The 15,049-nt window shown below is 43.0% G+C and overlaps 1 protein-coding gene across 4 annotated transcripts in view; it reads right to left on the bottom strand.

The window, feature by feature from the left end:
* Positions 1 to 15,049, bottom strand: part of LOC139416331 (voltage-dependent L-type calcium channel subunit alpha-1D-like) — a 90,204-nt gene that overhangs the window by 27,539 nt on the left and 47,616 nt on the right. For 2 of the 4 annotated variants that reach the window (XM_071164848.1, XM_071164850.1), the window contains exons 8-12: positions 6,340 to 6,443; positions 6,008 to 6,180; positions 1,653 to 1,740; positions 1,000 to 1,160; positions 453 to 678 (exon numbers count right to left, since the gene is read on the bottom strand). In XM_071164848.1, coding sequence (XP_071020949.1) covers positions 453 to 678; positions 1,000 to 1,160; positions 1,653 to 1,740; positions 6,008 to 6,180; positions 6,340 to 6,443 — 752 coding nt within the window. Of the gene's footprint in view, positions 1 to 452; positions 679 to 999; positions 1,161 to 1,510; positions 1,538 to 1,652; positions 1,741 to 2,665; positions 2,741 to 6,007; positions 6,181 to 6,339; positions 6,444 to 15,049 lie in introns of all 4 variants that reach the window. The other 2 variants (XM_071164847.1, XM_071164849.1) reach the window with 2 other exon arrangements.

Genomic DNA, 15,049 nt, shown 5'->3' with positions numbered 1-15,049 from the left:
CTTTGAATGGAAAAATGGCTGTGTTATTCTGTGAATAGGCACTCACATAACATAATCGTTTGGTTTGCTTTCGTCGTAAAGCCTTTTTGAAATCGGTCACTGTGGCTGGATTTACAACAAGTGTATCTTTAAAATGGTGTAAAATACTTGTATGTTTGAGGAATTTTAATTATGGGATTTCTGTTGTTTTGAATTTGGCGCCCTGCAGTTTCACTGGCTGTTGACGAGGTGGGACCCACGTACCCTAGAGAGGTTAAGATGAATGCACAACACACAAACACACACATGCACACACAAACCTAGACACCGATATACATTCTTCCAACAGTATATGGCAAATCAAACCAGTGAGTAAAGAACAAGATACGAGGTGAAAGTATCACAGAGGCAAACATTTTACCCATAATACACCTCCACAACATTAGTCTATGTCCAGCCTCTCCCAGTCTCACCGTGTGACCTTGAAGATGCGTAGCAGGCGGACACAACGGAACACAGAGATGCCCAGAGGAGACATGACGGCCAGCTCCACCAGGATGGTCTCCACGATGCCGCCGCACACCACGAAGCAGTCGAAGCGGTTGAACAGGGACACGAAGTAGGCCTGCAGGCCCAGACTGTACATCTTCACCAGCATCTCACACGTGAACAAAGCCAGCAGAACCTTGTTGGCCACATCTGGAGAGCAGCGGACATCAGCATGTAGACATTGCAGTACAACACGTTCCAGTTACAAAGATCATTGCTATGGGGGATCTGGTAGGAAGGGTTACAATATGCTGCAGATATACAGTATCTGGTTGTAAAAACACAAACATTTTATTGGCTATGTCACGGGTATCGTCGGATTATCAAGGACACTGTAGTACAATAACGTTGCAGATTGTACGATTGATACAGAGCATAGGATGTATACTGGGTTCCTGCAAAGGACACTGTAAAGTGCATATTATGCTGAGGGTATGTAATTGGGAAATAGCATTTTGACCCTCTACCCACCCTGTACTTCCGTGAGCCAGTCAGGCTGGTTGTAGTGCTCTGACGAGATGGTGAGCGTGTTCAGAAACACCAGGATGATCACCAGCCAATAGAAAGACACCGACTTCACGGCAGCACGACACTTCCTGCGGCAGAACCGGTTCCAGTGACGCCATCGCCGACTGCAAGGGAGAGGAAATGATGTCACAATATGACTCGAACTAGGAAATGGTGTTATGTCCACACAGGATTTCTTGCACAGGTTAATTGTGAACTGTAATGAAATCATGCTTGTTAATACAGAAGATCTCAAATCTAAGTGTCACAGACTAAACAAAAGGCAGAGATATAATGATTGTGATGATGAGAATGTGGTGATGATGAAGAGGACATGGGCAGGAGTGCAGTGACTGATCAGGGGGAACGGAGTGTGTGTGTGTGGGGGGGAACACAAGCGCGTAACGATGAGTCTCCACAATGCCAGGAACATGCAAAGAAAATTCATGACACATAGTACTGACAGAGAACTGACCTGTACTTTGATTTAGTAATTTTTTGACTGGGAAAATGAAGAATCATATTGTTAATACCCATTTGCATGAATGACGTATTACAGAAGCTTTTCAAGCTAATCGATCCAGGCATGAAGGAATCTTGAACCTTGACAGACTCACCAGTGTGGTCCACAGCAGTTAGCCTTATCGTCCTCTCCATTGGGGTTGTCAGTGTTCACAGACTCTGTCTCGCTGGCAGGCACGCTTGCTGTGACATCACACAAACACAGGAAGTAAGGTGAGATCCAATCGAACGATGGCTCTGAGTTTCAGACCTAAAGAACCCTTATGGGCGAGTGCTTTCGGTTCTATGGCTTAAATCTAGTAACCGTGTCATGATTTCAAATCCTCATGATTAAGCACAGGGCTCTTTGAGGACTGTCACTGACAGTCAGAGCTGACTCAGAGGCAGACAGTGCAGCACCTGCACAGATCATCCATGTTGTTTACTATGTGAATGGGATGACAATAGTGTGGTTTCTAAAGAGGCTCAAAATGTTATACTAGTGGGTCTGTGCAGATGCTGTACAAACCATATGCTCAAGTACAGGGTTCAAAAATACTCCACAGAACATCGAAAGGAAAAATCCAAACCACAACGCACAGAAATGGAAGAAAACAATAATGACAATGAATGACTCGAAATGACCACACAATGGATGTTTACATTGCAATCTATCTCTGTTGACCGATTTACAAATATGCATACCCTTTCCATAGTCAACATATCAATGTATTCTGCAGACAACACATACATTATTCACCTTTGGTCCATTTCTAGAGAATTCTAGGCTACAACATGCACATGGCCTCTCGTAACCTCTAGAAGCCTAAAACCTGCTGGTTGTCTCTCATGTACTTCTGATGTTTAATCCACAAATCCACCCACTCACTACTTTATCAAAGACTCGGGACAAAATGAGAACAAGATCTAACAAAGAGGCTGAGTGAGTAAAGATGATTGAACGCAAAAAAATGGAGGAGCATACATCAAGCCAGTAGCAAAGCACAAGCAAGGAAATGAGGGAGGGCAAAACACACACACACACACACACGCACACGCACACGCACTAGCACACGCACACGCACACGCACACACACACACACACACACACACATACAGCACAATTTACCATGTGACTCTGTGGACTGGCTGAACCAGCCAAACTTCCCTTTCTTCTTCTCCATGAGCTCAGCCAGTGTCACCCCTTGGTGTTTAAAATGTACGCAGTACATGCATTCAGACAGCAGAGGGCACAGCGAGTCACCAGCGAAGAAGAGGGAACAATAGACAATAGACAATCCACCACAGAATATCAGCACATTAAGAAGAGACTAGAGGAGCACTAAGGAAGACAGAAGAGATGAAAGAGAAGAGAAGCCAAGAACTAGAAGACAGGACAGAAGAAGAATGAGTAACAAAGCCATTGAAGAGTAAAGGTAGAGAAGAGGAAGAAGGACATTGATTAGTATCGGCTGGGTCACACACAGTTTGACTCTATGCCGAAGATGCAGCACGGCAGCTTGACACCAGACACAGACAAGTGACATAGAGAGAGCCAACAGTCTAACACAGTGAGGGGGGGTTGTTCCAACCACTCGTCTCTCTCTTTTCCCAGACCTCACACAGACACCTCGAGGCCTCAAGTGATTCTACAACTGAGTGATCTTTGCCAAGAAAACCCATTCAGAAATCACAGACTAACATACTTCCCACTGGGTGTAAACTAAAGCATGTGCAACACTGCTACTGACCACGTATACATATGCCCTCTGACATGAAGTGTTCTAGCATGAACCTACAATTATTGAGGGCAGAGTTTGATTGGGTTATCCTAATCATGATAAGACACTGGACACTGTGGTAGTATTTCCTGTTATTTTGTTTAGAATTGCCACCAGGTTAACTGATGTCCCACGCACACTCGATAAGAAACAGTACATCATGTAGCGACCATGTACAGGCCAATAGTGAGAGAGTGAGTGTGCTGCTAATACAGTCGATGGTCAATGAGGCACTCAAACCTACTGGCATGCATTAGTCTAACTCACAGGCTTTAGAATTTATTACAGATCAAACATATCTCCACCAGGCATTATAGCTAATGACAGATCAAACATATCTCTATCTCTCTGAGCCTCAGCAGCATACTCACTGAATTATATCAGCACTAAAGATGGACATCTGGGAATAGATGAGTCATGCATTGTGTGTGTGTGTGGGTGGGGGGGGGGGGGGGGGGGGGGGCAGAACAATGACAAAAACAGAACAACGACAACATGTCTGATGTGCCTATTATGTCTTTTAATAATGGCCCAGATGAGGCTGATATCTCAATTAGAGCCGCTCTCTCTCTCTCACTCAACATTGAAACACGCATGCGCGCGTGCACACACACACTGTCCGTCTGTCTGTCTGTAACAATATCTATGCCCAGTGAGTGTCTCATTCAAACAGGAAGTGCTGTGTCGTCTCCTCCCACCACGTGTCATACTTAAATAAAAAGGATTTGGATTACTCTCTCTTTCTTTCACATAAAAGTAATATCATCATCAATCCTGCCATTGACCACCCTGCACTGCACAGATTGAGCACACAGGCAGGGGCTGACGATAAGTGTGTGTCAGTGGAGGCTCCTCATAGTAGGAAGGGGAGGACCATCTTCCTCAGTGAATTTCATAAAAATTGTAAAACATTAAAAAAGTTATCCTTTTTAGATAAAACTATAGAAATTATATATTCACGTCACCAAATAATTGATTCAATCACACTTTTTGGAACGAAGGTCTACAGTAGCCTCAACAGCACTCTGTAGGGTAGCACCATTGTGTAGCCGGAGGACAGTTAGCTTCCGTCCTCCTCTTGGTACATTGACTTCAATACAAAACCTAGGAGGCTCTTGGTTCTCAACCCCTTCCATAGACTTACAAAGTATGACAACTTCCGGAGACTGTTCTCCAACCTATCAGAGCTCTTGCAGCATGAACTGACATGTTGTCCACCCAATCAAAGGATCAGACAATTAATCTAGTACTGAAAGCATAAGCTACAGCTAGCTAGAACTGCACTCAAATAGAGAAAAAGACAATAGTTGAACAGTTTTGAACAAATTAATTTCTTCAAAAATGAAGAAGCAAGAGAGCGAGAGAGATTGTAATTTTTTTTCACTTTCAGTTTAACTTAGCTAGCAAATGCACATAGCTAGTTTAGCCTACTCAAAACACCCGGTTCAAAGAGAGGGATGCTATGTTAGCTAGCTGGCTATGACTATCCAACACAACACTGGAACTCTTTCAAGTCAAGGTAAGCTTTTGGTTTTATTGATTTATTTCCACCGTGACCAGCCGGTGTAACCGCTATACTGCTTAGTGACCGAAACGTCACCGCGTGATTGTAGGGGGTTTACTAATGCATTAATTCTACTAGCTATGTTGACAAGGACGCTACTTTAGCTAATACGGGGACAACGATGTAGGCTGTGTGTAGCGGTTAGGATATGGTTTGGCTTGGAAAGGTTTTGTCGCCTGGTCATATACTTCTGATGTGTTGTGCATCGAAGTCCATAACGTACCTGAATTTGTCCAATAGAAACTCTCTTTTGCAACTGTTGGACTAATGATTACACCCTAGATCAGCTAGATGCAGGCAAGAGTATGCAAGGCGGTATTGAATGTGTCACTGTCTGTCACCATGACATTTTCTCTCGACCTGTGAGGAGCTACGTTGTAAACTTTCATTCATAGGCAAGGTTGTAACAACCTCATGCTGGGTATAGGGGAACATTTGAGTATCACGTAGTAGCCTAAACCTATGTTACATTGCACTGGGTGAATGAAATCTAAATGACAGTCATCCAATATGCTGTAATAGAAATACGGCCATGCTCGTGAAATAAAGAATCGTCCTCCCTCATCATAAACAGCACTGACCGCCACTGGTGTGTGTGTGTGTGTGTGTGTGGGGGGGGGGGGATGGCTGAAGCAGCAGACACAACATTCACGTTCATAATTTTCTCAGGAACAGGTGGTAGAACCAACAGGGAACCAACATTCATTACTGCAAAGACTCAAAAACCTACAGGCTACTGTAGTGTTAAATATGTATTTTTACCACTGATCTAACACAGTGGTCTTAGATGATAACCACAGGGGAAAAAAATAAAAGCAACAGCATGGAACAAGACCGCAGCAGCAGAATGCCAATGCTGGACATGCATTCATTTCGCCGTATAGAAACACATTTTCAACATCCCACCATTTAAAGCTAAACTCTTCTCTCTCTGGGCTCCACCTTGAATAGAGAAGATTAGCACTGTTAACTCACTTTTATGTCAAAGGAAATCCAAGTGTCAGAGCCATGTGGGTTTCAAAACTAGACCTTTGTCCCTGTCTCTGAACCACAGATGCCCCTTACAGGGTAGAGGGGAAGAGATGGGAATGTGAGGTGAAGGGAGTGCCCGAGGTAGGCGACTCACGATTGCGTTTGCCCCCCTCCTCGTCCCCCTCCTCGTCATTCTCAGGGTCGATATCCTCGGCCTGAGTGATCCAGTCCAGGTAGCCCTTCAGATCCTCCTCCAGCTGCTGCTTCTCTCTCAGCTTCTGGAAGTCTCCACGAGCCTTGGCCTTCTCTCTCTCCTTGGAGAACTCTCTGTGGACGGACACACACGCGCACACACACACACACACACACACACACACACACACACACACACACACACACACACACACACACACACACTTAGAAACATTTTCCCTCCATGTGTGTGGGTGCGTACGTGTATGTGTTAGCAATGCTCGGATATCTTACCCGCTTAACACTCCCAGAACCAGGTTGAGAACAAAGAAGGAACCGAAGATGACCAGACTGACGAAGTAGACCCAGGGTAGCTCAGAACCCATGGCATCGTTCATCTGAAACAACAATATTGACAGTCACAGTTCAGAGGACAATACATACGTCCCTGTATATCAATGATCATTTAGCCCCTAATAGAAGTACAGATTACAGGCCGCCATAAAAACTCACACCTATTAAGTTTGTCGATGGAAACTATTACACCAGTAACTACAGATGATCCCTGGCATCTCTCTTTGCAGTGACTCTCTCTCTCTCTAAGACTAGTGTGGGTGCAGGCTTTTGATGTAGCCATAACAGTAACACAGCTCATTTGTTGATGAACACTATACATCTAGTTGTGTTTTTGTTTTGGCTGGAGCAAAAGCCTGCACCCACACAGAAAAGATTGCCCACCACTGCTATAAGGAAGTAATGGATTCGACTTCTGCTTTACTTTACTGCAGCGCGCCAGCGGCAAACTTAACTTTACCTTCAGCTACTTTCCCAGCGTTTGAAAAACATTTTGTTAATTGTTAGAAGAGGTCAATTTATACAGTATAAAAGCCAAGTATAAGTGTTAGTGAACAAGTGTGATTGTAGATTTATTTCATTCAAGTTCGCTAACGTAAGCTATTAAGCTACTAGCGTCAGAGTTAGCCGCTACTAGCTAGCTATAACCACCGGGTTTTCTGGAACTACCTGTGCAGTTCGTGGGTGCAACAATTCCCGGGAAGAAACTACAGGAGTGGTCAAGACAGAAATGTTTCAACCACAAGCCACAGGCTACGGCAAAATGTTCATGTCCACCGTGGTTTTCTTTTCACAAGATGCTCGTGACTGAAGTTGACAAGACACAATGGCTGAGGGCTTTAATCTGAAGAAGCCACCAAACAACTTGTTTGTGTGCGCTCATTCCACTTCCTCAACAAGCAACCCACCATGGAACACCCCTATCCGGAATTGTACCTTGGGTACAACTGAGCGGAATCGTGATCAACAGGCAATTGTAGTTAGTTCATGCATAAGCAAGATGTGGTGATGCAGATTCCTGAACGCGTGTCTGCCTGCCCCTTAGTACGTATTAGTATTTATTAGGATCCTCAATTAGCTGCTGCCTGGGGTTCAAACAGGACTAAAACAATACACCATTAATCAAGTAATACATCATACAAATGTACATTTCTCCATATTTACACATTTACAATAATACAATAATACAATGTCTCCTCAACAGTCTGTGTTCTGCCGTACGGTGTTTCATCTGAACGTTCCTGTTTCACACACAAGGGAGGTCAACTCGCAGATGGCAAAATGTCAGGATACATGTCGAACGCGCAATCGGGCGCTTGAAGGTGTTCCCAAGATCCTTTCACAAACTATCCCCATCAGTCTGACACCAAAGTACCAGCAAAATCCGGAAAATCCGTGCTGTTGAACCTGAGTATGGAAACTGGTAAACAACTAATCCCAGTGGCCAGTCGTGTACTCCACTGGCTGTGATACAAACAGGTGGTGAGAGTCTGGAAGACTACTACTGTATATATGTTGTTTGTTTCCTCAATTGAAAATGTACATACTTTTGGCCCTGTCCGGGGGTGTCCTCGGATGGGGCCACAGTGTCTCCTGACCCCTCCTGTCTCAGCCTCCAGTATTTATGCTGCAGTAGTTTATGTGTCGGGGGGCTAGGGTCAGTTTGTTATATCTGGAGTACTTCTCCTGTCCTATTCGGTGTCCTGTGTGAATTTAAGTGTGCTCTCTCTAATTCTCTCTTTCTCTCTTTCTTTCTCTCTCTCGGAGGACCTGAGCCCTAGGACCATGCCTCAGGACTACCTGACATGATGACTCCTTGCTGTCCCCAGTCCAACTGGCCGTGCTGCTGCTCCAGTTTCAACTGTTCTGCCTTATTATTATTGGACCATGCTGGTCATTTATGAACATTTGAACATCTTGGCCATGTTCTGTTATAATCTCCACCCGGCACAGCCAGAAGAGGACTGGCCAACCCACATAGCCTGGTTCCTCTCTAGGTTTCTTCCTAGGTTTTGGCCTTTCTAGGGAGTTTTTCCTAGCCACCGTGCTTCTACACCTGCATTGCTTGCTGTTTGGGGTTTTAGGCTGGGTTTCTGTACAGCACTTTGAGATATCAGCTGATGTACGAAGGGCTATATAAATTTATTTGATTTGATTTGATGTTCTGATCCTAACTTTTGAAATGTTAATTAATTATTGAATGTGAGAAATGTGATAATGTTACTTCCTACATCTACTTATGTGACATAGTAATAAACAAGTGCAAAAAGATTAAACAGTTTCTTGTTTGTTCTGTAATAAGTTGAATATGACATCAGAACACGCATATTATATTACGGCATAAACATTATAAAATACTGTGGTGTATTATCAGGGCGGATTGAAGACAGAGATTAAATCAAACAATGGAAGGAGATTTCCATGAATTAACCATTTTTAAAACAGATTGTGTCATTTTACCCCATCACACATCTTTGGCATCTAGCTCTTGAGAATGTCCAGATATTTCTGTCATAGCTGCAGTCTCCCCTGAGAAAACTCATCTCCCAAAAAAGGCAGCATATGCCCAAAGCAGAACAGTCAGGGTCATTCTACTTGCTGCCTTGTGAATTTGTTGTCAAACGGTATGTCCAGTATTATCTGTTCTTATGGGGTCCACTGATGAGGTGGTTTTTGTGCAGTACATCCACAGCTGAACTTTTAAGTAGTACTACCTTGGCCCATTGGTCTGCATCACAAATTCCCCCTCCTATCTCAGTGACATCTCCTCTTCTCTCATGCAGGGATTGGACAAGTGAGTTGGTCACTGTACACTTAATTTCCAGCAGCTCTGTCATCTACAATGCCGCCTGGACGGGCTGCCAGCCATGGCTCCTCTGGGCAGACCACCAGACCTCTGTGAGCCACCTCAAACTCCTGAGCCTGCACAAATCCTGGGCCAATGATCTCATTCTCCTTTCCATGTTTGGTGGCCATGTTTCCCCGGAAGGAAGGATACAAGTGTTCGTGGATGAATTTTGCAGAATTGGTGGTGATGCGCACAGCAGTGTTGTGTTAATATTTCAGAACATATGGATTCTTTATACATTCAGAATAGTAAAGAAATGCAGGGAAAATAGAGCCACTCTACAAATGATTACTAACCCTAACACAGTGGGGAACAATCTACATCTTCAGAGAAGATTATAATATACAGTGCCTTGCGAAAGTATTCGGCCCCCTTGAACTTTGCGACCTTTTGCCACATTTCAGGCTTCAAACATAAAGATATAAAACTGTATTTTTTTGTGAAGAATCAACAACAAGTGGGACACAATCATGAAGTGGAACGACATTTATTGGATATTTCAAACTTTTTTAACAAATCAAAAACTGAAAAATTGGGCGTGCAAAATTATTCAGCCCCTTTACTTTCAGTGCAGCAAACTCTCTCCAGAAGTTCAGTGAGGATCTCTGAATGATCCAATGTTGACCTAAATGACTAATGATGATAAATACAATCCACCTGTGTGTAATCAAGTCTCCGTATAAATGCACCTGCACTGTGATAGTCTCAGAGGTCCGTTAAAAGCGCAGAGAGCATCATGAAGAACAAGGAACACACCAGGCAGGTCCGAGATACTGTTGTGAAGAAGTTTAAAGCCGGATTTGGATACAAAAATATTTCCCAAGCTTTAAACATCCCAAGGAGCACTGTGCAAGCGATAATATTGAAATGGAAGGAGTATCAGACCACTGCAAATCTACCAAGACCTGGCCGTCCCTCTAAACTTTCAGCTCATACAAGGAGAAGACTGATCAGAGATGCAGCCAAGACGCCCATGATCACTCTGGATGAACTGCAGAGATCTACAGCTGAGGTGGGAGACTCTGTCCATAGGACAACAATCAGTCGTATATTGCACAAATCTGGCCTTTATGGAAGAGTGGCAAGAAGAAAGCCATTTCTTAAAGATATCCATAAAAAGTGTTGTTTAAAGTTTGCCACAAGCCACCTGGGAGACACACCAAACATGTGGAAGAAGGTGCTCTGGTCAGATGAAACCAAAATTGAACTTTTTGGCAACAATGCAAAACGTTATGTTTGGCGTAAAAGCAACACAGCTGAACACACCATCCCCACTGTCAAACATGGTGGTGGCAGCATCATGGTTTGGGCCTGCTTTTCTTCAGCAGGGACAGGCAAGATGGTTAAAATTGATGGGAAGATGGATGGAGCCAAATACAGGACCATTCTGGAAGAAAACCTGATGGAGTCTGCAAAAGACCTGAGACTGGGACGGAGATTTGTCTTCCAACAAGACAAGGATCCAAAACATAAAGCAAAATCTACAATGGAATGGTTCAAAAATAAACATATCCAGGTGTTAGAATGGCCAAGTCAAAGTCCAGACCTGAATCCAATTGAGAATCTGTGGAAAGAACTGAAAACTGCTGTTCACAAATGCTCTCCATCCAACCTCACTGAGCTCGAGCTGTTTTGCAAGGAGGAATGGGAAAAAATTTCAGTCTCTCGATGTGCAAAACTGATAGAGACATACCCCATGCGACTTACAGCTGTAATCGCAGCAAAAGGTGGCGCTACAAAGTATTAACTTAAAGGGGCTGAATAATTTTGCACGCCCAATTTTTCCGCTTTTGATTTGTCAAAAAAGTTTGAAATATCCAATAAATGTCGTTCCACTTCATGATTGTGTCCCACTTGTTGTTGATTCTTCACAAAAAAATACAGTTTTATATCTTTATGTTTGAAGCCTGAAATGTGGCAAAAGGTCGCAAAGTTCAAGGGGGCCGAATACTTTCGCAAGGCACTGTAATTATTCTTATTTTCAAATATGTTTTGTTTTAAAAGAGTTAAAGCTTAAGACGAAAAAGATTCAATCAACATTTTTCATTGCTGGTCTCCGGGGAGGTAAATCTAGCTAGCTTAGTCAGCCATTGGCTAGGCCATCAGAAGCTAGAAAAAGGCATCTGCCGTTCAACTGTATTAGGGCAAATTTTGGAGTGACAGTAGAATTAACCAATCTCATTTTGACTTAGTGGGTGGGACCGTTTTTACAAAAACGTATGGAAACTTCTGCCTTGAAGGGCAACAGGTCATTGTTCAATAGCGAGCATTAGTTTTCCCACGGTCTAGCTAGCAAGATTTTGTTGTCGGCTAGTTTGCAGCAGTTGTTATCAAAGAGGATGTTGTTGCTAATTTGTTAGCTCCTCCCTTTTCAAAAAGACGGTAAGTTTCAAATTATCATCATCTGGTGAATGGAACTGTGCTTTTTTACTGCAGTGCGCTAGCTGTTAGTCATCTCTTTGAAAAATAACTTGTGTGTGAAACATTGTTGCATTTAAAGTGGAACTGACAGCAGTTTAGCGTACATGAAATCATATTAAAATATGTTCATATACACCTCCAGGATGAATATGACACAAAAAATTATGACAAACGACCACTTAGATATATTTATTTTCACGTTTTCATAAATTCTTAGAAAGTTTGGGAAATGTACAGTCCTATTGATAAAACAACCATGAAAATGTAGTCTCTCTCTCCCTCAGTTATGCACATCAACAAAATCAACAACTAATGCTAGCCAGAGCAAGATAAGCTAAAATCTAACAAAGGAACATTAGATAAACCCTCTCAAACTTTTTCATCTTGTTGGCCGTCAAAATTGCACTGATAAACAATGGGGAATTGTAGCCTCCTCGTCCTTCTGCAGCTTGCCTGCCAATGCATGCTTGTCCCAACCAAGCACCCAAGCTAACTGGCTAAAGTTGGCTAACTAGCTATTTCCAGACAAATGAGACAAATCTAACCATTTTACTCGCCTTAGCAGAGCGTTCTTGGCTAACTATTACTTTCTTTGCCTACGATTACTGACACCTGTCATATTCAGCAGGTGTTGCGTGGTCATAAATTCATCAGTTGTTCTGCGCTCTGGCACACTCAGACAAGAGTGCTCTGAAATCAGAGTAGATAGCCAGAGATAATTTGTGAAACTCAAGAGATATGCTAACTGTATAACAGCCATTCAAGTTCTTGCTAGTTAACCAAATGACATCTGTTATCTCTAGCTTTGTATAGCCACCGAAAAACGATATGAGGGGGGAAAGTCAGTCACTCACCAACTTCTCCAATGGCATAACATGACATCCTCCTAGCAGCTAGCTAGCTATCTAGCTAATGTTAGGCTCCGTGTTTTTAGCTTGTTACATACAGTGCATTCGGAACGTATTCAGATCCCTTGATTTTTTCGACATTTTGTTACGTTACAGCCTTATTATAAAATTAATTTTAAAAAAATAAATTTTTATACACACAATACCCCATAATGACAAAGCGAAAACAGATTTTTCCAAATTTTTGCAAATTTATAAAATAAAAAACTGATACCTTATTTACATAAGTATTCAGACCCTTTGCTATGAGACTCAAAATTGAGCTCCGATGCATCCTGTTTTCATTGATCATCCTTGAGATGTTTCTACAACTTGATTGAAGTCCAACTGTGGTGAATTCAATTGATTGGACATTATTTGGAAAGGCACACACCTGTCTATATAAGATCCCACAGTTGACTGTGCATGTCAGAGAAAAAACCAAGCCCGGCCAAACTGAGAAATCGGGGGAGAAGGGCCTTGGTCAGGGAGTTGATCAAGAACCTGATGGTCACTGACAGAGCTCCAGAATTCCTCTGTGGAGATGGGAGAACCTTCCAGAAGGACAACCATCTCTGCAGCACTCCACCAATTAGGCCTTTATGGTAGAGTGGCCAGACGGAAGACACTCCTCAGTAAAAAGGCCCATGACAGCCCACTTGGAATGAAGGACTCTCAGGCCATGAGAAAAAAAGATTCTCTAGTCTGATGAAACCAAGATTGAACTATTTGGGCTGAATGCCAAGCGTCACGTCTGGGGGAGACCTGGCACCATCCCTATGGCGAACCATGGTTGTGGCAGCATCATGCTGTGTGGATGTTTTTCAGCGGCAGGGACTGGGAGACTAGTCAGGATAGAGGGAAAGATGAACGGAGCAAAGTACAGAGAGATCCTTGATGAAAACCTGCTCCAGAGCACTCAGGATCTCAGACTGGGGCGAAGGTTCACCTTCCAACAGGGCAACAATCCTAAGCACACAGCCAAGAAAACGCAGGAGTGGCTTTTGGACAAGTCTCTTATTGTCATTGAGTGGCCCAGCCAGAGTCCAGACTTGAACACAATCAAACAACTCTGGAGAGATCTGAACATAGCTGTGCAGTGACACTCCCCATCCAAGCCGGACAGAGCTTAAGAGGATCTGCAGAGAAGAATGGGGCAAACTCCCCAAATAACGGTGTGCCAAGCTTGTCGTGTCATACCCAAGAAGACTTGACGCTGTAATCGCTGCCTAAGGTGCTTCAACAAAGTACTGAGTAAAGGGTCTGAGTACTTATGTAAATGTGTCGTATCAATGTTAAATTTGCCCTCGGTAGTTTGATTGTTTTGAAATTCCCAGCCGTAGTTACATTGGTTTGTTTTTGTCCAGAATATTGAGTCATGGAAACTGAAGCAATGCATCCCGACAGGAGGCAGCAAACAAGGTACCAGGCCAGTTGTGATTTACAACCTGATAGCAATATTTTTTGGACTACCAAGAAATGTATTGGTGAATATATGAATTATGCATTGAACTGTATTCATCTATTCTGCCAACTGCCCTAATGTACGTCATGGAACGTTGAGTCAAATATAACCTATTTTTAAAACTAAAGTTAGTTTTGTAGCATAAACTGGGAGTTTGATATTTTTTACTGATATTATGATTGTCTGTTTGTTTCATTTCTGCAAAGTCGTTAAAGCGCTGTCAGTTCCACTTGAAACTATAGGTCAATGGTTACTTTGGGGGGGCTAAATGTGAAATGTTTTTTTGCAATGGGAAGTAATAGTTGTACATTTCGATTGGGAAATGCTTAATGGTTGTGTTTTTGTATTCTTATGATTGGGACCTACTGGCTTATTATGTCAGAGTTTATGGACTGGTTATCCTTTAACATCATGCTGTGTGTGACTGCTGTCTTTCCTTCAGCTCTATGTAGTGGTGTAGTGATGCCTGGATTAGTGGGTATACTCACATTTAGCCTAAAACGGCCTGCCCAGCAAAGGAAAGGCACCCTGTGTGAAAATTCCTATGTTTTCCTATGTTTTTTTTAATTAGTTTTTAATGAGTACACACACGTGTCTATGTGTGCATCCCTGCATAACATAAACAAAATAAATAAGAATAATTTTTTACTCAGCTGGTCTCGGGACGAAATGACAAGTCCTCACTGTCCGAGACCTAGTACAAATGTATCCAGCACAGGCACTTTCTTTGCTGAACCTTCCTTGCGTCACACCAGACCTCGGACAAAGCCTGCATTCTCGTCTCCTCCTCTAGTCTTTCCTGTTGGTGTGTGTTGACCTTCACAAACATTTAATAGAAAGCCATGCATTCCCAACATGTTAAAGTGCCATCATGTGCACTGTTTATTTGCGGAAGGTCCCACGAGACTTCCCCTAGGTGTAGTTCAGATGAGTTTGGGAAGTAAATGAGTGAAATGTGTGTCCTGCAACCGAACACACAGGAACAAGGGGGAAATAGATCGCTACCACTAACTAGCTAGTGTGGTATTA

The sequence above is a fragment of the Oncorhynchus clarkii genome, chromosome 9 (assembly GCF_045791955.1).
Source record: "Oncorhynchus clarkii lewisi isolate Uvic-CL-2024 chromosome 9, UVic_Ocla_1.0, whole genome shotgun sequence".
NCBI lineage: Eukaryota > Metazoa > Chordata > Actinopteri > Salmoniformes > Salmonidae > Oncorhynchus > Oncorhynchus clarkii.
This window is presented reverse-complemented; position numbering and strand designations above follow the sequence as displayed.